The 24291-nt window shown below is 40.9% G+C and overlaps 1 protein-coding gene across 1 annotated transcript in view; it reads right to left on the bottom strand.

Moving 5' to 3' along the window:
* The window catches only part of LOC149162909 (rac-like GTP-binding protein 5), a 135547-nt gene that overhangs the window by 34546 nt on the left and 76710 nt on the right, over window positions 1–24291 (bottom strand). The window contains exon 5 of the mRNA XM_089437445.1: window positions 15062–15126. Coding sequence (XP_089293571.1) covers window positions 15062–15126 — 65 coding nt within the window. The remainder of the gene's footprint in view (window positions 1–15061; window positions 15127–24291) is intronic.

Genomic DNA, 24291 nt, shown 5'->3' with positions numbered 1-24291 from the left:
AAGCCTGGTTTAGGAGGGAAATGATCACCTCTCACTAAAGATAAGTACTTTTTAGACTTATGTTATTTCTTTATGACTCTATTCTTGTTGAGTTGATTATTGCTTCCTGCATGAATATTTGAGTATATGTATACTTCTAACCTCCTTATGAGATGTGATAGGTGGATCATTCAAGAGGATCATCTAAGGTGCTGGAAAAGATGGCTAGTGCGGGAAGAGAAGAGCTACAACTGCTAATAAAAATAAAATGTTACAAACTACAAAGGTACATGAATACTACAAGGTATGTAAGTTGCAATATTGGATGGCAAGTATGCCTTGAGGTATGACAAGAATATGAAAGTAAGTTTGATTTATGGTACATATTGGTGCTCTTGATATTTGGCAAGCATCTTTCATTATAGACATGATGGATTTCATAAAGAAGGCTAGCACATTGTTTTTGATATATGGTAGCATTGTTGTTAATGCTTAAGATAAGTATGATGAAAGTATGACAATAAGATTGGTTCTCTTGTTGATCTTGATAAGGATTAGTACATCAGACATATGGTAGAATTGGAAGCCCTATCTTGATTATTATGATCCTTGAAGTATGAAGATACTCTTATATTACACTAACCCTTGATGAATGTTTGATGACATGATGATGACTTGCTATGATATATGACTGAGAACCTGATATAGTTTACGATCTAACAATTTTGATGTAGCATGACAATATTATGATAGAGAGGTTGATAGTGATGATTGAACAGGCTTCTCATTCAGAGAGAAAAACACTTCATGAGATTTTAACACCTAGTACTTGACTATTGAAGGAAGGATTCTAGACATGAATAGCCATCTGATGTTGTTGAAGAAGTTTTGGCAAGTTCTAATTTGAGCAGAGAAGGTTTCTCCTAGTCCAAGCCTCAATTGTTGGGAGAGACACTTAAGAGTGCGGTTATAGGCCTCCAACCACATGGAAGAAGGCCTATGGGTGTAGTTATGTCTATAGGTCACAAAAACTGAAGCCTTATGCACGAGATCATGAGCACACCAGGAGAATGACAGACCTACAGACATGGAGTAGAGTATGACGGACCTACAAACATGGGGCAGACGATTGAAGAGTTCTATGAGCAGGGAAGTTTCTAAGAAAGCATTGTATGGTTTGTATCAAGCTCCCTAAGCCTGGATAGATAGTTACTGAAGCCTGGAAACGTACAGATCCAAACCTCTAAATTGGTTCTGTTGAAAATACTAAGAGGGGGGGTGAATCAGTGTTTGATTTACAATTGTTATTTTACTAGTTTTTAGATCACTTCTAACCAGAACGCAAAATGAACAATATAGAACAAATGATTTTACTAATTAGAAATGACGAGGACTCCAATCCTCTTCGTTACAATATATCAAGTACAATAATGCTTATGGCTCCAACCCTAGATGAAGACACCAATCTTCAGTCCACCAAGCTCCAACCTGTACTTTGCCAAGCACTGACTTGGACTTCACAAGGCTCCAACCCTATCTTCCTAAGGCTCCAACCTTGTCTATATGAGGCACCAACCTCTAGGACTCCAACCCTATCCATTGGCACAAGCTCCAACCTGTTCTTCTTGAGGACTTCTATGCTCTAGGGCTCCAACCCACTGCTTCAGATCTCCAATAGAAATTCATCAGTTCTTCAAGGCTCCCAATATTTTCTGCAACAAGCCCTGACAAAATCCTCACCTTCAACAGTGCCCTCAATCAATCTCCAAGCACTTAGCTCATCAATGATAACTTTTGTCTTCTCAGAAGGTGTCTCCACTATTCTTCATGTTACCCAAAAAGATCTTCCACAAGGCTACTTCATGAGGACTTCAATCATGCTACTTCTTCAGATGTCTTCAAGGACTCTTCAATGTTGCTTATATAGATGTCTTCAAGAACTCTTCAAAGTTGCTTATAGAGATTTCTTCAAGAGCTCTTCAAAGTTGCTTATAGAGATTTCTTCAAGAGCTCTTCAATGCTGCCACAGATCTGCCTTCAAGTCTGCTTCAACGAAGGTCTTCAAGCTTGCTCTAAACAGTCTTCACAATTTCTTAGTTTACAGTAGTTCCAAGATTTTTCAATGGTGTGACAATTTTGACTTGATAGCAGACTTCAAGGTTATCCTAGCACTGTTTAAGACGGTCTTCTGGGCTGTTTTATAATGCCGCTGTAGTCTGCTCAAAGGCTTCAAGTCTTCAGCTCCACGTCTTAAAAAATACTCCCTTAACCTTCAACCCTTACAGCTGTAGTAGCTTCCTGCAACAATAGTGATATAGAGACAAGAAATGCCTCACAAAAGATTGTCATAAACCTTAATCCTTACTGCTGTAGCAACCTATCAAGATCCAAAGAAATTATGCTATAGGTATGAGTATCTTCCACAGGTCTAAATTGTAAAGTGTCTTTACTAGTCTACAGAGGAGGAGTATTACTGTAGGTCTGCAAAAGATGTACCTAGATGTCTCCACAGGCCCGAATTCAAATGCTCCAAATGTCTTCCACAGGTCCGCAAATAATTGTCACTACAGAAATGAAGTGATGATATCTATGAAGTCTGAAATTTCACAGGAACCAAGCTCCAAAATAGTTAACAGAGATAACTATAATTCTCCAAAAACAGAAACTTTTCTTCTGCACTTCATTCTTTTTCCTTGTCCTTAATCTTCAGCGAGATGTTCTTCACTGAATTATAATCGATCAAAATATAACAAGAAAAACATATGTTCTTCAAATATATCTCCTGTTTTAGTCCTCCTCTGTTATCTTCGTTCTTCTCCGTTTTAGACCTGCTTCTCTTTCTTGTTCGCTCTTCAAACCCGAGTTTTTCTTTACTCAGCTTGACCGAAGTTCTTTTCCAAAAGGATGAGCACATGTTTACATTTATAGTGGTTTTAACCTGAACTGAAAAGACACGTCTTTTCATAACAGCTGACATGCTGGAGCCGACATGAATATAAGGCCGACTTATGAATTGAATATTGAAATTAATCTTATCGTTTTGCAGGTTGAAACATCATTGTTTATGGAGGAGCCAACCTTCTAAGTTTATTAATGGACAGTCATATCTTTAGTAGCCGACATGAGGATGATTAAGGGGAGATTTTATTTAACAAATTTTTATTGGTCTGCCATGATGTATATGCATTATATGTCTGCCATGTGAAAGATGGAAAAAAAAAGAGATCATGCTAAAGACTTGTCTGCCATTGTATCCCATTTGCCATGTACATGCAGCAATTATACATTGTCTGCCATGTATGGTCATAGGAAACATGTATGCCATGTTTGTCTGCCATTAAACAAAGTCATTTTATGTATATGGTAATGGTAAAGTGCATAGGTATATGATGTTTGCATAGCTGTTTAGGAATTAAGCAAAGTCATTTCATGTATATGGTAATGGTAAAGTGCATAGGTATATAATGTTTGCGTAGGTGTTAGGAATTAAAATTTTAGGATTAATGTTTAGAATTTAATAAAAACAAGTAGACATTAATAATTAAGGTTTTGCTAGGGCTTCTTCGATAGTTAGGGTTTCACTTCTACAAAGGTACATTCTAGGGTTTTGTTTTAGGGTTACTTTGGCATTTGTTCAAGCATAACCATTCAAGGCTACGGTTTGCAATTAGCACCTAAGGTTATATCTAGGGTTTCGTCTTCTTACAAGGCTTTAGGATTTTCATTAACATACATGCTTGTCATTCATAGGACATCATCCATGGGGCATTTTGCTAGGGTTTCCAAGCAATTAGGGTTAGTGCATTATTAGGATTTAGCCATCTTCAACAATGCCATATTGACATCAATGACAACTTTGACCAACAGGTCCAAGCTATGCCTTTGATTTTGGTTTTATACGTTGACGATCTATTCTTGATAGGTAGTGAGCCTCTGATGATCAAGTGTAAGAGGGAGTTGGTCATTGAGTTCGAGATGAAAGATCTTCTAGAGATATGAGTCTGCATGGATACACTGATAATTGGAAGAGCACATTGAGTACATTGTTGCTAGCATGGCTAGCTATGGGGTAGTTTGGTTAAGGAAGCTCCTTGGAGAGTTGTTTGAGCAGGTTCTGGATATGACAATGATATATTGCGATAACAAGAGTTGGATTCGATTTGCAAAGAATCTCGTATGTAGTTGGGACAAAGATATCTTCATAGATTGAGACAGTGCTACTGTATGAGACAAGCTTAGGCTTGTGGTTGTTGCCTCCATCAGAGGGAGAATGAATATGGTATCCTTTGTGTGACATATTTTTGCTCTAACATAATGTTTGATTTTGAAAACAGAGGATTGTTGTTCTTGGTGATGTTTGAGGCAACTCTTCAATGAGTTGGTTAAGTTGGTACCAGATGTGAGCACGTTGATATGTTTCTAATCTACAGAGAGCAACATGGATTGATGGATGTGACCCTCCTAAAGTAAGGGTCTGGGTTGATCGAGGACACTAAGTCGGCTCTTCCCCCCTGTCTGAGCTCCCAAGGTGAGGAATTGAGATGTAGGGCTCCTGGGGTTGAGGGATCTCTAGAAAATAGGGTATCACCCCTATCTGTTACCCATAGGGTCAGAGATGTTGCTCCCCTATCTTGGTCTATGCAAAGTATACCCCAGTTGGCATCTGTCTTTCCCACCCATCTAGCCAATGGGTGTTGGCTACTTGAGTTAGGCACGATCCTTACTATTTATGGTAAGTGGCATCCCACTCAAGCTAGAGATGCAGGTGTTCTACCACTGACTCTTAAAGGTCATGTTGGGAAGATCAACAGAGTTTCCCGGGTTATAGTATTAGGCTCCCTGCTGGCAGAGTTTCCCGGGTTATAGCATTGGCTCCCCGCAGGCAAAATTTCTCGAGTTGTAGCATTAGGCTCCCCACTGGTAGAGTTTATGGGGTCATAGCATTGGCTCCCCACTGGAAAAGTTTCCCGGGTCATAGCATTGGCTCCCCACTGACAGAGTTTCCTGGGTCACAGCATTGGCTCCCCACTGGCAGAGATTCCTGGATAGCAACATTTGCTTCCTGCTGACAGTGATTCTGGGTGGTAGAAATGGCTCCCCGCTGGGATAGAGGGTGGTAAATTGAGCTCCCCTCCAATGTCAAATCCTTCTTCTTTTAGATTCGAGAATGTCCAGCATATGAGCAGAGACAAGCGAGAGATGAACAAAGTTAAGCAAAGATGAACCAGATGAGTAGTGATGACGAGATACTTGAGATGGGACATGATATGATGACAGGATTGGAATTTCTCCCTAGCTGAGAGGGAGTGTTAATTTTTGGCAGGTTAGTGACAAATTCCATTCATGGGACTAAATTCCTCTTTTCAAGAGGACCAATTTTGACTATTGAAGTGCTCAATTTGGAGAAGGGAAAGAATATTTTTTAGGAAAAGCCCGCATGTGCACAAAAGGACAGGTCGGCCCAAAAGAGAAATCAGACACCCATGGATGGCTATAAATACAACTCAAGTGACCCTCATTTGGACATCATCATCATGATCATTTCTTCTTTCTTTGGTTTGGCTCGCACAAGTCTAAGGTTGGGTCGCAAAGTTTCGTTCGTATACGTCCGAGATTGTAGGGTCCGAAGCTCGCATGTGTTTAGGGTTTTTGTTTCCAACCGCAGGCATGGTTCAGGCAAATTTCGGTCACAATGGCATGCACGCAGGCTCATGCGTGCAGTTGGAAGGTTTCAGCTGTGTTACCCACCACTTTGTGGGTGATATCCCCAAGAGAAATTTTTCTCCATGATGAGCCTCAACTAGCAGCGAACAGCGCCTTAATGCCTCCTACTATTTCTTTGTGCCATGTCTCTGCCGCCTGAGCCAGCCATGTGGTCCCAAATCTAAAGGTATGTCTTGTCATTTGGTAATTGAGTATTGGGTTTACTTATCATGGATACTTCTAGGTATGGATTGATGGGGGGCTTTAGCGGAAATAGTGAGCTTAGTTTGTGCTCCTGTCCCCTTGAACTCTTTTGGGTTGTTACCCTTTCATCTTAGTCCCGTGGGATCTCCTTTACTGACCATTTGGTTCTAGGGTGGTACTACTTAGGAAACCCCAATTTTGGGTGTGTGGTCCTGCTCCTTTATCCGCACATATCACTTCCTTTCCACTCACTATATCCCCATTCATATTTTCTCCCACCTGGGTCCACATTCCCATTATGGGTCCACATACGGCTAGCCTCCCTACCCCCTTGCCCCCACCTTGGGTCAAGCCTAAAATGATGCCCCAGAGGTTGAAGCAATTAAAAGAAAAAGTGAAAAGCATAAATGGCCACATTTAATAGGAAATTGTACCACAAAATGCAAAAGATGATCGAGACAAAAATAATTAGCACATGGGAAAAAGACAACATATGAGCTCTACCCCATCCATGGCCATCGCCCTGGTTCCATAGGCCCTAGATGAGCCTCCGCTATCATTCAGGAACCCATGATTGTCCCAACCCCTGGAGGGCAATGAACCACCCTACCTCAAAGGGGGTAATCACTGCTATATTATACACATCATGCTCTTGCCCTTTAAGCCCCAGGCAATTAACTAAAGAAAAATTCATAAAAGGCAAAAGGCATATAAAGAAGGTTGGCAAAATCAAGGCCAGGGCACCTCATGTACCACGACTACACCCTCCTATACATTATATACACATGTGTGGGCTTCCCCTTATCTGGCTACCCCTATACCCCATTATGTAGCCCAAGGCTGCCCCTCTCACCTATTTGTCACCTGCCACCCCCATTAGAAGGATGTACCTTGGACATACTATCCCCTCTAAAAGCTGAAACCACCTAATAAGGTCCTTGGCTAACCCCCTTTGGAGTTTGGATACACTAGGACATGCCAAAGCCCACTACGAAAGGGCGTGCCAATGTGAAATGCCCACTTTGTTATCCATGGTTTGCATAGGGGACACATTGGATCTTATGCAGGATTGTAGCTGGTTTCCATTTGGGTTTGGTTTCCCTGTATGGGATCCTGACCCCCAGAGGTTTGCATTGGCACATGTAGGGTGTGCATAGAGAGCCATGGGCCTCCACAACAGCAGATAGCACTCCACAACTCTTCATGGATGTTCAGAGACCACTAGCGATCCACTTTTGGGACGATGGTGACATGATTGGTACACTATGCCCAGCAGGCCCCCACAGGAGCCCCACACTCTTGACAGGTGTCCCAACACTTGTACAATGTCATGGCAGCATTGATTCCACTACCTAGACCATCGCAGAGGACCTACAGATAGCTATGATTCATATGGAGACCCATGGGGCCATTGATGTGCCCTCAGACCCATTGAGAGCACCACAGGTCTACTACTTGGAGAACAAGGGGCCACCCCCTTGTCCATCATATTCCGAGGAATTTATTCCTCAATATGGCACTCCAGGATGTTATTGAGCCTTTGGAGGGCCCTACGACATGCATACATCATTATTTGACCCCTTATGAGGCTTATTTTTACATTATGAGCTAGTATGGTGGGCTTATCACCATTAGGAGTTATTATTTGCACATTATTTTATCTTTAGGGGCCTATAGGCTAATTCGAACTACTTAGGAGGCTATATATTGATGTTAGATACATTCACTTGTATCATCACTTAACTTGGGATCTCTCCATCTTTAGAGAACTTCGCAATTTTTCCTTGGAGGATTATTTTGGATGATGGATGAATTTTGACGTATGGATTTGGGCTATTTATCTTGTCTTGGAGCTTTGTCTTGTGAACAAAATGTTGGTTGGATATACTCTATAACATTGTAAGTAAATTTCAATGTTATTATTCTTAATGTTGCATACAGCTAAAATTAGGGCTAGTTGTTGCATTATCAAAATGTGGAATTGAGCATGTTTTAGCTATTTTAATGTATGGGCCAATGTTATACGAATGAAATGTCCTAGAGATTGTTGGTCTCAATATGCTTGCATTGTTTGCATTGAAGTATAAATGCTTGAAGGTCGCTTTTCTTTTCTTTCTCTCAACATTGGATGAAGTTGACTTTCTAGGCCTCCTTGATCAAGAAACCACGTTCTTACTCATTATCATCTTTGACTCCATACCCCAAGTGAATTAGGCACTAGTCTCTAAAAGGGGTTATCATTTTAACCTTCCTTTTACCATTTTTCCCCTTTCCCCAAGTCTAGCCCCATTGGCTCACCTAGGGCATCAATTTTCCGGCAATTGGCCCAAGGAAAAATTTTGATCTCCTCTAAGCTACTGCACCAGTGGGTCCCCTCCCTCTCCTCCAAATTTGAGGCCATTCTGACGGTGGAATCCTCGAGAATCCCAAGCCCTAGCTCTAGGACTAAATCTTGCCTAGACATCCCCAAAGCTAGACACAAATAGGATCAATTCAACCTTTTGAAGTAAATATTCGTGTTTGGTCCTTTTCCCTCGCCTTGTCTAGGATAGGAACATCATTGGCTGTTACATTCCATCCCCAAACCTGCGTTGGGTCTACCTAGCCTCGTGTGGTCCCACTTCTCAATAAAGACTATTTGTCAAAGACCATTTGGGAATCCAAGTTTCCAAGGATTATAGGGATTGAGAAATTCCTTTATAATCTTATTCTTTCCCCCTCAACCCTCCAATCCTCACCCCTTACCCCTTACCCCTAGTATGTATAGTATTGAATACAAGCATACAAACCACATTTACCTTTAGGTCATCTAGGCTTCTCACAGCAGCTTCCTTGATTGAAAAGAGCTTCAACCCCTTGATCTGCTTCATCTCTTATGTCATCATAACATCATCCCATGAATTCCACAAGTTGGAGTTCCTAATGAAACACTTGCTTCCTCTCTAGATCAGTGAACCTTCCTATGAGGATTCCATCAGAGAATCTTGAGGATCTTGCATATCCCTATCCAACAGATGTTTCCTTTTGACTGATGTATGATGAGACTTGTCCTGGATGACTTCTTCCTTTTTCCCATAAGTTTCACTTGAGCTTTCAATGAGGTTCCCAAGAGCTATATCCTTCATAGTTGACTGCCATAGATTTTGTTCCAAACATCCTTCATGTTTCCTATGGTGATGTCACGAGCTCTTACTTCTAATGCTTTTCCTCTTCCTTGGATTTCTTCTTTTCAGCTTCCTCCACTTCTTCGATGAAATGGGCTTCTTCTCTATCTTTCTTGTAATGCACATAGCATTGAATCTTAGCTATGTTCTTCTTTTCTTTCTTTCTGACTAAATTTTCCAAACTTCCCCTTCCTTCCGACAAATGTTTGCCCTCAACCTGTCTTCTTCTATCTTGCATAGAAATTACAAGTTGTTAAATGGAATAGCTTTCTTATCCTCATAGGCATTTGTTACCTTGTTCATTAGTTAGTGCATTTAAAACAAAGGAATTCATTTCCTTATCTGAAATCATCTCTCCCGGATCTTATAGTTGAGATCCTATGAAGATAACCCTTTATCCTTTGATACCTTCAATTTGTGTAGATCAGATCTAAGTGATATGACTTTCTTTATCGTATCTTTTGAGAATAGTTTTACCAACTTATCATATATCACGTTTGATGTCTCCAATCTTGCTATTTGACGGACTCCACAAGAATTACTTGAGCCCATAGAACCTTTTCCATGTATTCAGATAGTACTTGTCCTTTAGATGATATGATCAATAACTTCGTTTTCTTCGAGAACTATGTCTATCCTCCTTTTCCATGCAAGGATGTTCGATGACCCGACCAACTTATAGATCTCCTCATGCAAGGAAAGAAAAGAAAGCTACATGCACTAGTAGTTGATTATGAGGACAATGATAAGCATTTCTAGCTTGATGAGATTACAGATGGATTTCAATGATTTCTGCAAGAAGGAAAGGATCAAGAGGGAGTTGCCAATTCCCTTCAATCCTCAGGTCAAAGATAAGTACTTATATCTTTTTTCCTTGATTATTATTATTTTTAGTCAACCTTTTGTCTTTGTATCTTTTGCTTCGTTATAATCATTTCTTCCATAGCCTCCTAATGAGGTTTTCAGTTACATCATGAAGGTTTCCAAGGCTCTGGAATTAGATGGAAGCATCAGGAAGAATGAAGCAAAGTTTGTGGCAAGTCCTAGAGTGATTTGTGCTCAAGACGGAGAAATTGTACTAACATTTAGAACCGTGCCAGATGACCGGAAGAGCTCTTAATTCAAAGGGAGTAGGTACGCCAACAAGTTTGAATGATGCCATGATGGAGGAAATCGTGTTGAAAGCTAAAAGGAAGTCAATGGTGATTTCCAAGTGGATATACAAGATCAAGCATGCAGTAGATGGCAACATAGAGAAGTACAAAGCGAGATTCATGAGGGTTCTCCCAGAAAGAGCAAGTGGACTATGAGGAGACATTTGCTCCAGTTGTCAAGTACACTTCTATTAGAATTATTATTTCTATTGCTTAGGTTATAGATAGGAGATTACATTAGATGGATGTAAAGACCACCTTCCTCAATGAAACGTTTAAGAAGTGTACATAGAACAACCTCAAGGCTTTGAGGTACATGAGAAGTCTCATGTCTGTTTAGTGAAGAAAGCTTTGTACAACCCTCGCCCTTGGTATGCTCGGATTGATGGATATCTAATGAGTCTCGACAGATCTTGTTAGTATATGACTTGTTTCTAATGGGAACAGAAGGACTAACGTAACAGAGGGAAGTGCAATGGCAAGAGGACTTGCTTCTGTGATAGACGGAGGAGTCAAGCACTGCTTCAATGTCAGAGGGAGTTGACCTCTGAGTTCGATGCATTACTTCCTTGGTTAAGGAAAGTATACTATTGAGATCCTTCAGATGATAAACTACAAGATTGTCAGACTAGATGCTCAAAGACGAGAGGTCTTTAAGAGCAGTATGCCTTCTATGAGTGCACCATGCCAGTCAACAAATATGCTTCAGTGACTAGGAAACAACAGTTGAAGAGGGAGCAGCCAAGATTGCCACAATAGGATCTATTTCAGAGGGAGCACCCAGTCAGGGCGATTGGAAAGCAACTATGGTGATGGATCCAATAAAGGAAGTCAGTTAGTTTATGGTTGAAGCCAAGGCATACGACACAACATGTCTTGAGATAACATCATTCTACAGTTGGATATGGATTGAGATATGATGAAGTAAAATTGCAGGAATATATAGATTCAAATTAGGCAGAAAGTGTAGAAGATAGGAAGATCACATCAAGATGTTGCTTCGATTTGGGTTCTGCTATGATATCCTGGATGAGCAAGAAGCAAACATCTATCGCCCTCAGTACTGCAAAGGTTGGGTATATTGTAGCTAGTTTGGCAAGTTGTGAAGCAAAGTAGCTTCGGAAGCTACTCACAGGATTGTTTGATCAAGTGTTGGAGACAATCGTGATGACAAGTTGAAGTACATTGAGATAAAGTATCGAGACATGGTACAAAAGGAGCAGTATGGCTCCAATACATTTCTACAGACGAGCAAGATGTTGACATTCTCACAAAGCCTTTGTCCCTGAATGAAGTTTGTATATTTCAGGGACAAGCTTAGAGTAGTTGAGAATGTCTCCCTTAGTGAGAGAGAGTGTTGATGTTGTAGCATCAAGGGCAGACATTCGCCAGTTGAAATTTTGATGTTCAATGTTGTAACAATGACTTATTCCAAAACTTCTTTTTGTTGTAATATTAGTTAAGAAATTGTAGATAGAACATAACCCAAATTGAAGACAGCCAAGAACAAGATAGGACACAGAGAATTTAGGTCTAATGACCAAGGCAAAACCCTCAAGGGGAAAACCCAACCAGATTCTTCTTCTATTAGATATCAATTGTTCAGCAGAGATACAAAGTACAATGAGAGATCAAGAGAATGAGTAAGTTCACCCAAATTTGAACAAGTTGTAGCATGAAGATCACTAGTAGTAGCAGCTTATGCAAACACTGAATCAACCTTCAAGTTTTGCTCTTATTCTCCAAGCCTCTCTCTCTCACAATCTTCTTCAAGTCTCTCCAACTCTCTCTCTCAAGTTCAATTTCTTCTTTCACAATGCACAAGTAGTGAGAATAAGATGATATGAGATATATATAAATATAGGAGTAACAAATTCTGAACATAAAGAAGGAGCAATACACATGCCTTGAGTAGTTACATATGCCATTTAGGAAGGTATGCATGCCTTTGTAACTCATGCCATTAAGGAGGTACACATGCCTTAGTAACTTATACCATGAACGAGAGTGTGTAACATATGCATTAAAGAGTGCATTAGAGGAATCTTTTATGACATGCTTTAATGAATGTGTAAGAGGAATATGGCATGCTTTTAATGAGTGCGTAAAAGACACTGTAACATATCCATTAAGTGAGAGACAGTAACATATGCATTAATTAAGGGGAGTTACATATGGCATGATTGAGTGCCATGATTGAGAGACATGAATTTCCTTTTAATAATAATATAATAGTTATCATAAAGGATAATAATAGTAATAATAATATTGATGATTAAGTGGAGATTGAACTATTAGGATTGATTAAAGACAAGTGATTTTCCAACAACTATACTTGATTACCAATTGATGCAAGGTGATTTACTATTTTTGGAAAGTCATACTTGATATGCTAGACATGACTTTCAATTTTTAGAAATTCACTCCAAAATTGTCAGAAATGAGATTTAGATAAGGAAATTCATCCTTGAGTTGCCAATTTTCAACACTACCTAGGTCGAAGGTATTGACCAGGTTGACATGTAATGTGGTTAGGGAGAATAATCTAGAAAGCATCAAGGCCCAGAATGCTCCCCCGGTCAGAAGGTGCTGACCATATTGCCAAGAGGTACTTGGATAGTGGGTAGAGTGAGTGCCTTTAGCATCGGGCAAGTGTTTTACCATTCAATTGGTATGCAAGAACAGTAATTGACCCAAGGTTTCATCATTTTTTTTCGGTCAAAGGTATTGACCATGCTCCAAGTGATGACTTGTTGCGCTGGTGACCCAGGGCTAGTCTTGTTGATCCCGGTCAGAAGGTTCTGACCATATCGCCAAAGGGTTTCCGCCAGTGAGTGACTAGATCCATTTGCAAAGGGGATTTGACTAGTAGATGAGTAGATACTTTGCATAATGTTGATGCAGCATGCTTTCCACATTAAGTGGATGGATACATTAACATAGTAAGCTCATTCAATATTTTCTTGGGAAGGAGAAATTTTTCAACCAAACGGACATCTAAAGAAGTCAAGATGAATGCCTCCCTAGCTAAGAAGGGGTGTTGATTTTTGGGTAGCAGCAGTCATTATTCCCCAGCTACTCAAGTCAGCCCTTAAAGGAAAATAAAAAGGAGAGCATTTAAAATTTAAATTTGAATTTATTTTGCCTCTAAAATTCAAGTCGGCCCAGCCAATGAGACACACCTTTTGGGACACCCTAAACCACTATATATTGTCATCTGACCTCATCACTTGGAGACTAATTTGGATCATCTCATAAGCATCTATTTCTGTTCACATGTGCGAAGGAGAAAGAAGAAATCTGAGGAAGGAGCCGAGTTTCTCAAGGAGCAAATTTCTATAGCAGATCATCACTTTGACCAGTGTTGACCTCACACGTGTGGGCCGTAGGTTTGACTGGGTGATTGAATATTCTGGGCAGCAGACCGAGTTGTCTGGGCAGCTTCAAGAGGACGAAATTCAGTCTGTTTCCGGGCAGCTTGACAGCAGGTTGACTGAGGCTAATTTGGGCAGTTTGACAAGGTTTGACCTGTGCTAGTTTGTTGGTCTTGTTTGACCAAATTTAACTGGGAAAATCAGATTGTACTTTTGTTGAATTGAACAATTTCATAAATTTCTGGTGTAGTTTGTGCATTGTTATTCTACTGCGATCTCTACTGCCCTATTGCATTTATGGTCGAATTTTCTGAAGTGTAATTGCTTAGCGATAATCTGGAATGTGCTAAAGTAATTACAATATCATTAGGAGTAATTGTTGGTTTCAGAAAATTTGTGTTTGTCTATATTGCACTTGAAAAATCAACAACTATTACTGCATAGTAATGGTTTATAACATTATGAAATTAATGGCAGTACACCCTAGGGATATTACAGTTCCTATGTGATTTGTCAAAAACTTGATGGGGTGAAGTACATAGTGGAAATTCAAGGTTAGCCAGAGATTCTGCAAATGGATAGCAGCTGACTGTTCCTCACTCTTCCTTCATTGGAGATGGGGTGTCTTTTGAAATGCATGGATGATTAGATGGGCAGGAAAGAGTATATGGGAATATGTTTATCAGAGATCTCTTTTGGGTGGAAAAGGCATTATGATTATAGGCAACCTTTAGTGGAGTTACAGAGTTGCATTCAGTTGAGCTGGCAGCTTACAGTTCAGATTTTTCCATACAGTATCACTAGTATAGCCATTTTCATAAAAGAGATGGAATCTCAAACAATGGGTGCCAGAGCAGACATGTTGACTCTCCTTGCCTATATTGAGAAAATATGCTCACATTCCTCTGTTGTGACCCTATAATGTTGTATGGTGTATCCATTTTGTCCATTAATGGAATATAAGATGCCTTGGATATATATATAGCCCCTCAGTGGTACTTTTACATGCACAGTTTCGATTAGAAAGCATGATTTCATCCATGCATTAGTTTGTGTATACTTGCTTGTGATATTAATGTTTATGGTAGATTCATGTTGACCACAACGTATCAAGTAAAAAACGATCACCCCGGAAAGTTCAAATACTCCTGCGACAGCATAATAATAACGTGTGCATCACACAATCACCCGATGACTGCACCCGACCAAAAGAAGGCACATTACATGGAAATGAAATTCTTCTGTATCTGTAAAGTGTTTTAGAATGATATCCATAGTAAAAATTGTAACTTAATTGAAGAAGATAGTAACACTTGCACCTATAGTGCAAATCAAGTGATTTATCATTTATGATATTAGGTGCTTCGAATTCTTTGGAAGGCTGTTTGGTATAAATTAAGTGCTTTGGTCTGGAAAATAAGATCACACATGCAATTTTTTATGTTCTCAATTCTTTCAGGAGGAAACTTATGATAGCACATACCTGATCAGTTGTTACAGGCAAGGCACCTGGGTGGTCAGCATAGAATTGTTTGTCCTCTCGGAGGTCTGCATAAAAAAAATGAGAATGCTCAAACTAGACAGCCCTTCTTGTATAAATGCTTGATAGGTTAAGTCGATCCATTCTAAGTCATGTTCCTTGTGCCACAGAACAAATCTACTTAGATTATTCTCAACAGAAAACACAATTTGAGGGAGCCTTATTCAAATGCTAAATTATGGGGTGTGTTATATAGAAACTTTTGCACATGTATTTACCTCTCTATTGATTTGCTTCCCTCCAACAATGGATGTACATACGTTTCTATTAAAAACAATGACTTACACATCTGAGTAGATCGGAGTAAATTAAGAGAACTATTGCCCTAGTTTTAGCAATCTGAAATCATATGCAAGAGGAAAAAGCTTCCGAGTTATTTTCAGTAAAATTAAGCATTTTAAGCCTATGCATCCATAATATGAGAAAAATCCTCAAATTTGAAAGATTTAATGATGGCATGACATGCCTGCCCTCATAAGAATGATTGTAAAAGTTCAAACATGCCTCGCTACGATTCATTCCTTGGAAAAATGTATGTGCTACAAGTCAGCAGAAATAGTTGAATCTTAGTTGTGATCTAGGCTAGATGAGACTAATCATTACTTTTTATTTTTAAGCCAATGCTTCAAGTAAAAATAACTTGCAAACGAAAAAAAATTACAAGGCCTATTGAATTTCATTGGTTTTCCAGACAAGCAATGCTGCTTTGGTGCATGACATTCTACTTTTTTAGTTATTATTTAATAAAGATCTCTAATACACACACATGTACTAACCCTGAAAAGCTTTTGATCACTGGCATACACTTGTACTCAACTAGAGCACTTATGTATTTCAAGTATTCAGTCTATGTTAACACTGTAATGAAAGACACTGATACCATTAATCTTAGCATTCTACTATTATATCCTCATATCTTGGACAATTATCATCAGTGACCTAAAGTAACAAGCTAATGCTGACAAGCAGAAGTACATACCTACATATGGAAGTATTCTCTTACAAGTAATATATTGGCTTGCATGAGGTTACCTGCTAGAGGTTAATTATCTACGTTGCAGGAAATGCACCCCCCTTGTACCGGTCATGTTCCTGTATCAAAACGCTGAAACACCCTTGTAATGCACTTAAAATATGATTCAGTACATAAAAAACATGTTTCACATGTGCAAAACACATTTCGTACAGACTGAAACTCGTTTCAAGTGCATTTCAGCATTTGTACAACATGTTTACCAAAAACAATACATAGTTTTGGCTTAATTTGGTTGTTGTGATTGACAATTTTGGATTTAATGCCTAATTAAACGTTAATTATGAATTAATGAGACTTCTAGAAGCCTCTAAGACCAGAAAGTTCTCTTTAAAAGAGGTTTCACTATCATTTTGCACCGAAAATGCTAGCAGTTAATGGTAATAAAGTAAAAGTTGACATTTCCTTTATCTTTCCCTTTTATCCTTTTAGTTAAATTTTTAGATTACAGTGACAATTGGCATTTCCTTTATCTTTCCCTTTGATCCTTTTACTTAAATTTTTAACATTACCATGAATTGTTTCATGATGTTTGAGACTGGTTCCAACCTCATCGGACTTTACATGGAGAAAGTAGAATTACATATCCCATTGAAATACAGTGCATTTAACAGTTTTCAGGATTTCAGGATTGGTAGGATTGTGGCATTTTCATTGGATTCTATCACATACTAAGGTATGGGATTGGCATTTAATCAAGAGCACCAAGCCCTTTATGTACCTCGATGTTGGTAGAATTGACTACTGAATTCCTTTGTTATTTCCTTAGCAAAAATGTACCATTCCCTCAAACCAAAATCATTGATTAAGCATGTTAAGCTTTTTATACCATATTTTGAATCTTGGATTAGGCAGTTTCATAAAAACTGGGTAGTGTGGAAAGATGTCCCTGGACAATTGAGGTATATATGTATATTGTGCTTCCCTATTTCCATATTTTTGAGGTATCAAGTTTCCAATGCATTTCCAATTAAGAAATGCATAACCGTTTCCCTGTATCATGCAACTTAGCTAATTATCAATACCTGAAACATATCATCATGAAACATTCGTTATTCTTAGCAAGCACTTTCTACAAAAAATGTGATTGTAGAGTTGATCCGTTATCTATGCAACAAAGAATCTTGCATTCATAAGAAGTCATATGGCCAACTCCCAAACCTTCCCATTGATACCAAGAGTTCACACCATGTCTTGATCACTGCCCCCGTTGAGAAATACAGCTCCTGAAATGAGGTTATAAAGTCGATCCATTATCTATGCAACAAAGAATCTTGCATTCATAAGAAGTCATATTGCCAACTCCCAAACCTTCCCATCGATACCAAGAGTTTACACCATGTCTTTATCACTGCCCCTGTTGATAAATATAGCTCGATCAGGAGCTTTTTGCACAGGTGAAGTGTGAACATTCGAGAAGTAGTTCAAGACAACTTCTAGTGACCACTTAGTAAAAGTGGTAAATAATACCATCTTGTGGTTTCACTTGAATAAATACAAGTGAAAGTCAAATTTCCTATATTCTTCTAATCTTGGAAAAATGAAATGCTCTAGAGATTCTATTTTATCTTATCTTAGCTAGACACCTCATTGTTGAGATAAGGTGGTTTCTAGGATAAAGGGGATTAGTTGCTAAGGTTTGAGAAATTAGTTGCTAGGATTGAGGACATTAGTTATATCTCTCCTACCACAACCGCCGCCCTAGGGCCTACCACACATTACTTTCCCTTTTGAGGAGGTGGACCGAAACACCTTTACTACCCACCTCTACCAGATGCTCCCCTCTAAGACCCACTTCTCCTCACTAGACTCTGCTTCTACCAAGTACATCTATCTTTCATCCATCATTTGGGACGCAGCCCTCAAGTCCTACCCTCACTCCACCCAATCCACTTCCACCTCCCCAAAAACCAACTCCTATCTTATAAATCGTTGGTATGACGAAGAATGCAAGGCTCTCCACCACCAACTTCATTACACATTGATCCATGCTTACACCTCTTACCCCAACATCAAAGCCTTATATTGTCGTCTTCCCCGCTATAAGAAACGCCTTTGTCTCTTAAAGGAGATGAGACTTGTGTACCTCCTTTATTCACTCCCTTAAATATTTTTGGCACATCGTCTTCCCCCGCCACTCCCCTCTTCCATCCGACCTTAACCCTAGCTTCCTATTCTCACACATCTCCACCCTTTGTGATATTATAATGTCTCCATTTTCAATTTCCCTTATGACGTAGTCAGGATGGACTTCCAAGATTAGTGGCAGCGAGTTTACAGGAGCAAGATTACGTCATCAGAGGGCCTAGAGAATTTTGGTGGAGTTTTATGGGGTCTGATGGAGTTTGTTTGTTGTATTTCATCATGAAGGACAGTTCCTAAAAGTTTGTTCTTGGTTTTGTTACATTTAACAAATCCTGTAAAATAGGTTTTTATTAGCATAATTTAATTAAAAACGCTAAAGGTGTTGTTTGGAGGGGAATATTAGGAGAAACACCTTAGTGTAATAGCTCGTTGAAATCGGACTGAAGAAATTTACGTGATGGGATGGTGAAAGATGACTTCCAGTGGCCGGAGAAAGTATGGTGGTTGAATAATCGTTTCCCAGGGTTAAAAAGTGATTTTAATTAGTCACTTTATTAAATAAAAAGGGGGGGAAGTGCTTAATAGGAGAAAAAGACCAAAAAGGGAAAAAATAAACAAAATAAAATAAAAAGTCACTTAAAGTGAAATAAGAGGGAGAACCTAGCTGCAGAAAGGCCCAGAATCGAACTACAAGGTCACCTGGTAAATGCTAGAATAGAGTTTATGAAAGAGCATGCAATCATAGGGAAATTCATAGGCTTATGGCCAACGGAAAAAGCTCTCTCTGGTTGGATAGCTGCCAAATGGAAACCAAAGGGAGATGTCCAGCTTCAACTAGGACCGAAAGGCTTCTTTACAGTCATCTTCTACTGCGTGGAAGACAAACTCAGGGTGTTAGGTACAGGCCCACATTTCTTCAATGCTGCAGGGTTGTACATGCGAGACTGGAAACCCAGATTTAATCCAGATAAAGAAGACCTAACCTGGGCACCAGTATGGATCCGACTATATGGACTCCCTGATGAATATTGGGACGAAGATTCACTCAGAAGAATTGGAAATGGTGTGGGAGAATACATCAGGACGGCCGAAGAAACCAAATCCCGCAGATTCATTTCATATGCTCGCATATGTGTCTTCATAAGGTTGAATGAAGCGCTACCAGAATCGATAACACTCTCCCACTGGGATGAAGAATGGACCCAGCCCTTGGATTATGAGCATGTGCCCTTCCGATGTAGACGATGCCATGCTCTAGGGCACTTATTCAGGGACTGTCCTCTAAATGTCCCAGATCTGTCTCAGAACTCCTCCGCCAAGCCCAATCAAGATGGGTTCACCAAAGTAACAAGCAGAAGGCGCTCGCACCGGAAAAACGCCAGCGGGCAAAAGTCTCAGCAGAATAATCACAAAGATCAAGCATCCAAAAATAGTTTTGAGATCCTCAATAGCATTCCGGAAGAACGACCCATGGAAAATCCCAGCAAAGCCGATCTCCCATCCTCCTCAAGCCGCCCCCCCCCCCTCCAGCCCCCCCCCAACTCGAAAACCCCTTTCATAATACCAACCATTTTATCCAGGAATCAGGAGGATCCGATGAATAACCCCAAGAATATGGAGATAGACGGGAAACAGAAGCCCGCCCAGACTTCAGAGCCTACACAGGAAGACACCAGTGTCATAGAAATAATGGAGGAAGAAGCTGAAAATGTGGACCTTCACGGACTGGACATTAATGAACTAGAGTTGGCATGTAGGAAAAAGGCGTTTGAATCCATCGCTGAAACTGACCTAGAAAAGTTGGAGATGGTCATCTCCAAAGTCTACCAACAACATCAGTTAGGGATTCAAGCGGGAAGCACCTGGGATGGTAGACTGCGTCCAAAAGATTTCAAAAAAGAGGAAGGAAAACAGTTCTTCAAAGAACAATAGAGCTTGGAGAAGTCCTAGTGGATTCAGGCCACTATGCGAAGCTTACGAAATACTTCAGCCCCTCTCAACCCAGTTATCAATGAAGCTCATCTCTTGGAATCTTAGAGGCCTCAACGGCCCTGCAAAATATAGAATGCTCAAAAACATGATAAAGATGGAGAAACCGCACATTTGCTTCTTTCAAGAAACCAAATGCAATAGCGCTACTCTAGGTCGAATACTCTCCAAGGCCTGGCCGGGCTGCCAATCAGTGGCTGTGGATGCGACTGGAGCTTCGGGAGGACTCGCCATAGCCTGGAACACTCAAGCCATAACTCTCACTGATTTCCATGCAGCCCACCATCTCATTCAAGCGGCCTTTCACATTATAGGCACAAAGGTTCATGGGAACTTATCTAATGTTTACTTCCCACAGGATGGAGGCAGTAAAAAAATACTCCTTGACACCATCGAGGCCCTCAGCATTAATAGACAACATCCTCTCTGGATTGTGGCGGGGGATTTTAATATGATCACCAAACTAGAGGACAAAACAGGGGGTAGAACCAGATTGGAACCTGAGGTGGAACACTTCAAGGATTTCATCCTAAATGCCTCCCTTATTGATATGCCCTTTTGTAATGGAATCTACACTTGGAGCAATCGCAGAAAAGGGAAGCATCAGATAGCCTCCAAGCTGGACCGATTTCTAATATCGGACAACGCAGTGCACATCGGGGGCGATTTCAATGCGGAGATTCTGGCCCACTCTGGATCGGATCACTGGCCAATAGCCCTGCAATGGCAAAGACCAGGGAGCAGCACCAGGAAGCCATTTCGATTTGAAAAATTCTGGTTAACCCACCCGGCATTCAAGGACTTCGTCAAATCTATTTGGGCCTCCTTTGTCCCTCCAGAAGGCACCAAAATGTTCAAACTCCAACAGAAATTAAGGCACCTGAAAAGCCACCTCAAACACTGGAATAAGGAGATCTTTGGGAACATCTTCGAAGCCCAACAGCAACTCAATCAGGAGCTCAAGCTACTCCACCAGACAGTCATCAATTCAGGGCATACAGAGGCTACCCTAGAAAAAGAAAAGCACATCAACAATCAACTTGAAGAAAGGAGAAAGCAAGAAGAAATTTATTGGAGACAGAAATCAAGGGTTAGATGGCTTAAAGAAGGAGAGCGTAACACCAAATTCTTCCACAATACAACAGTGCAACGAAGAATGCACAACAAGATCTCATTCATCCAGAACCAGGAGGGAGGTAAAGAGGAGGAGCATGAGAAAATAGAAGAAACCCTCCTCAATCACTTCAAACAAGTCCACCAAGAACAATCAGGGGATCGGAAGGCAGCTATCGAGAAAATCACAAACAACATTCCCAGGATAATAACGGAGGAGCAAAACGATCTGCTCATGAGCCCGATTCTCAGCCAAGAGGTGGATGAAGCAATGGCGCAGCTTAAAGAAGGTAAGGCTCCTAGCCCTGATGGCTTTACCACTGATTTTTTTCATGCTTTCTGGGATATGATTAAGGTAGAGGTTTGGCAAATTGTAGAAGAATCTCGAGCCCTTCGATGGATGTTGCCCTCTCTAAACTCTACCTTCATCACTCTCATTCCCAAGGAAGAGAACTCCACTACCCCTGACAAATTCAGGCCCATAGCTCTATGCAATGTTCTCTATAAAGTCATTACCAAAGTCATCGCCAACAGACTCAAGCCCCTTCTCCCTCAGATCATCTCACCTGAGCAATCAGGCTATGTGGAAGGCAGACAAATAATGGATGGTATAATACTCTCCCATGAGATCATTCACTCGCTCAAGCTCTCCAAAAAAGCGGGCATGTTACTCAAGCTTGACTTATCCAAGGCATTTGACAAACTCAGCTGGGCCTATATTCAGAACATGCTGAGAGCCTTTGGCTTCTGTGCCACTTGGGTAAGATGGATAATGAGCCTCATCTCCTCCTCCCACTTCTCCATTCTTGTCAATGGGCTGCCCTCTAACCCCTTCAAACCCTCCAGGGGCATCAGGCAAGGGGATCCTCTATCCCCCTTCTTATTTGTGATAATGGCGGAGGGCCTAGGTCGGCACATCAAGCAAGCTAGGCAAGCCAACCATATTAGGGGAATCTCAATCCACAACTCCCCTGCCTCCTCCCACCAGCAGTTTGTGGACGACACCATGCTGTATGGCCATCCCTCTGCTCAGGAAGCCTCATGTCTGAAATCTCTGCTCAACGACTTCTCAAAAGCTTCAGGAACCCAAATCAATAACACCAAATCCCAAATTTTCTTCTTCCACACCCCTCCCTCTGTCAAACGTGCTGTCTCTCGCATTCTGGGTTTTCAAACTGCCTCTCTCCCCTCCACTTACCTGGGAGCGCCTCTCACTGCCTCCGCCATAAAGCAACCAGCTTGGAGGCGTCTTATTGAGAAAATGGAATTTAAACTGAACCTTTGGACGCACCGCTCCCTCAATTTAGCAAGTAGAGCGGTGCTCCTTAAAGCCATCCTTCAAGCCATGCCCCTCTACTTGTTCTCCATCCTAGCCGCTCCAAAATGGGTCCTGAAAAGGCTGAGAAATTTACAGCGCAATTTTCTTTGGGGAAGTTCAGCTACCAACCATAAATGGGCGCTTGTAAAATGGGACACCACTAGCAAGCCCAAGCACAAAGGTGGAATTGGCCTCCGAGACCCTGAGCACAGCAATATCATCATGACCGCCAAAATCTGGTGGCAATGGTTAACAAATCAGGACAAACCATGGGCCAGAATTTGGATCGCCAAATACACCAACAATATGCCGCATGCAGAGCTTATTAGATTCACGCCCACAAGCACAGGTTCACTCATTTGGAATGCGGCCAAGCAGCATCACCAATTGATTCAGAAACATAGCTTCTGGGAAATAAGGAATGGTCAACATGCCAGATTCTGGTACGATGCATGGAACCAACTTCCCAAACTAACCAATGTACTTCCAGCAGCCATTATTCCAGGTGGGCAAGAGCAACGGCATGCCAAAGTCCACCATTACTGGAATCCGGAAACGGGAAGAGGCTTCAGGAATTGGCTTTCTAGCAACCAAATAATCAACACCAACAGAACGCAGGAAGCAGAGGCCCTTGACACTGAATTGGCAAAAAGAAGAATTAGGCACAACAACAACGACGACATTCTCAGATGGGGCTACCTCCCCAAGGGCTCTTACTCCACCTCTGAAGCCTACAATCTTTTAGAAGATCCTCCCGTCAACCCTGATCCTCTCTGGTCTAGAATCTGGAGTTTCAAAATATGGCCCAAAATCACTCACTTTCTTTGGTTGGTGGGACACAAAAAGATTCTTACATGGGACAAATTGCAGAAACGCAACTTCCACGGGCCCTCGATTTGCCACAACTGCTTTCAGAATGAAGAAACCTTGCAGCATCTTCTAGACTCATGTCCGCTTGCTACTCAACTATGGGAGAAGATAGAATTCAGAAGTCAAAGGCGCTGCAGAGACATGGGAGGCATAATAAATACCATTAGGCAATGGCCAAAAAGCCCCTACAAAAGTGGTCTGCTTAACCACTTGTGGAACATAATTCCAGGTTTTCTCCTATGGAATATTTGGAAGGAACGGAATAGGCGCATATTCAAAAACTATAGCTTGAATAAGGAGGACATATGGAACAGGATGCACGCCAACATCCAAGAAACCATGCTTCTGCAGTCCTGGACCCAACAAGATCTCCCAACTGAAGACAATGAGAAAAACATCTTATCAAACTGGGGACTGCAACTGACACAAGAACCAACCACACAGCAAGCAGCAAATAGCAACGGCAAGGAGAAGGAAAGCTGGGAGGCCCCACCTATTCATTCATACAAGCTCAACTTTGATGGCGCATCCAAGGGAAATCCAGGACCTGCAGGATTTGGAGGAATCATCAGAGATCATCACGGAACTCTGCAACAGATCTACTTTGGCAACCTAGGTTGGGACACCAACAATTCAGCAGAGCTGGAGGGCATGTGGCAAGGACTTCTCACTGCAAGGAGACACAATCTTCAACCATTGATAGTGGAGGGGGACTCCCAAATTCTCATAAACATGGCCATTCCAATCCAGAATGGATCGCAGGCC

Source organism: Pinus tabuliformis, chromosome 5_2 (genome assembly GCF_031772625.1).
Source record: "Pinus tabuliformis cultivar Carrire ecotype Pingquan chromosome 5_2, CPIR1, whole genome shotgun sequence".
Taxonomy (NCBI): Eukaryota; Viridiplantae; Streptophyta; class Pinopsida; order Pinales; family Pinaceae; genus Pinus; species Pinus tabuliformis.
Note: the sequence above shows the minus strand (reverse complement) of the source record. Positions and strands in the feature narration are given on the sequence as shown.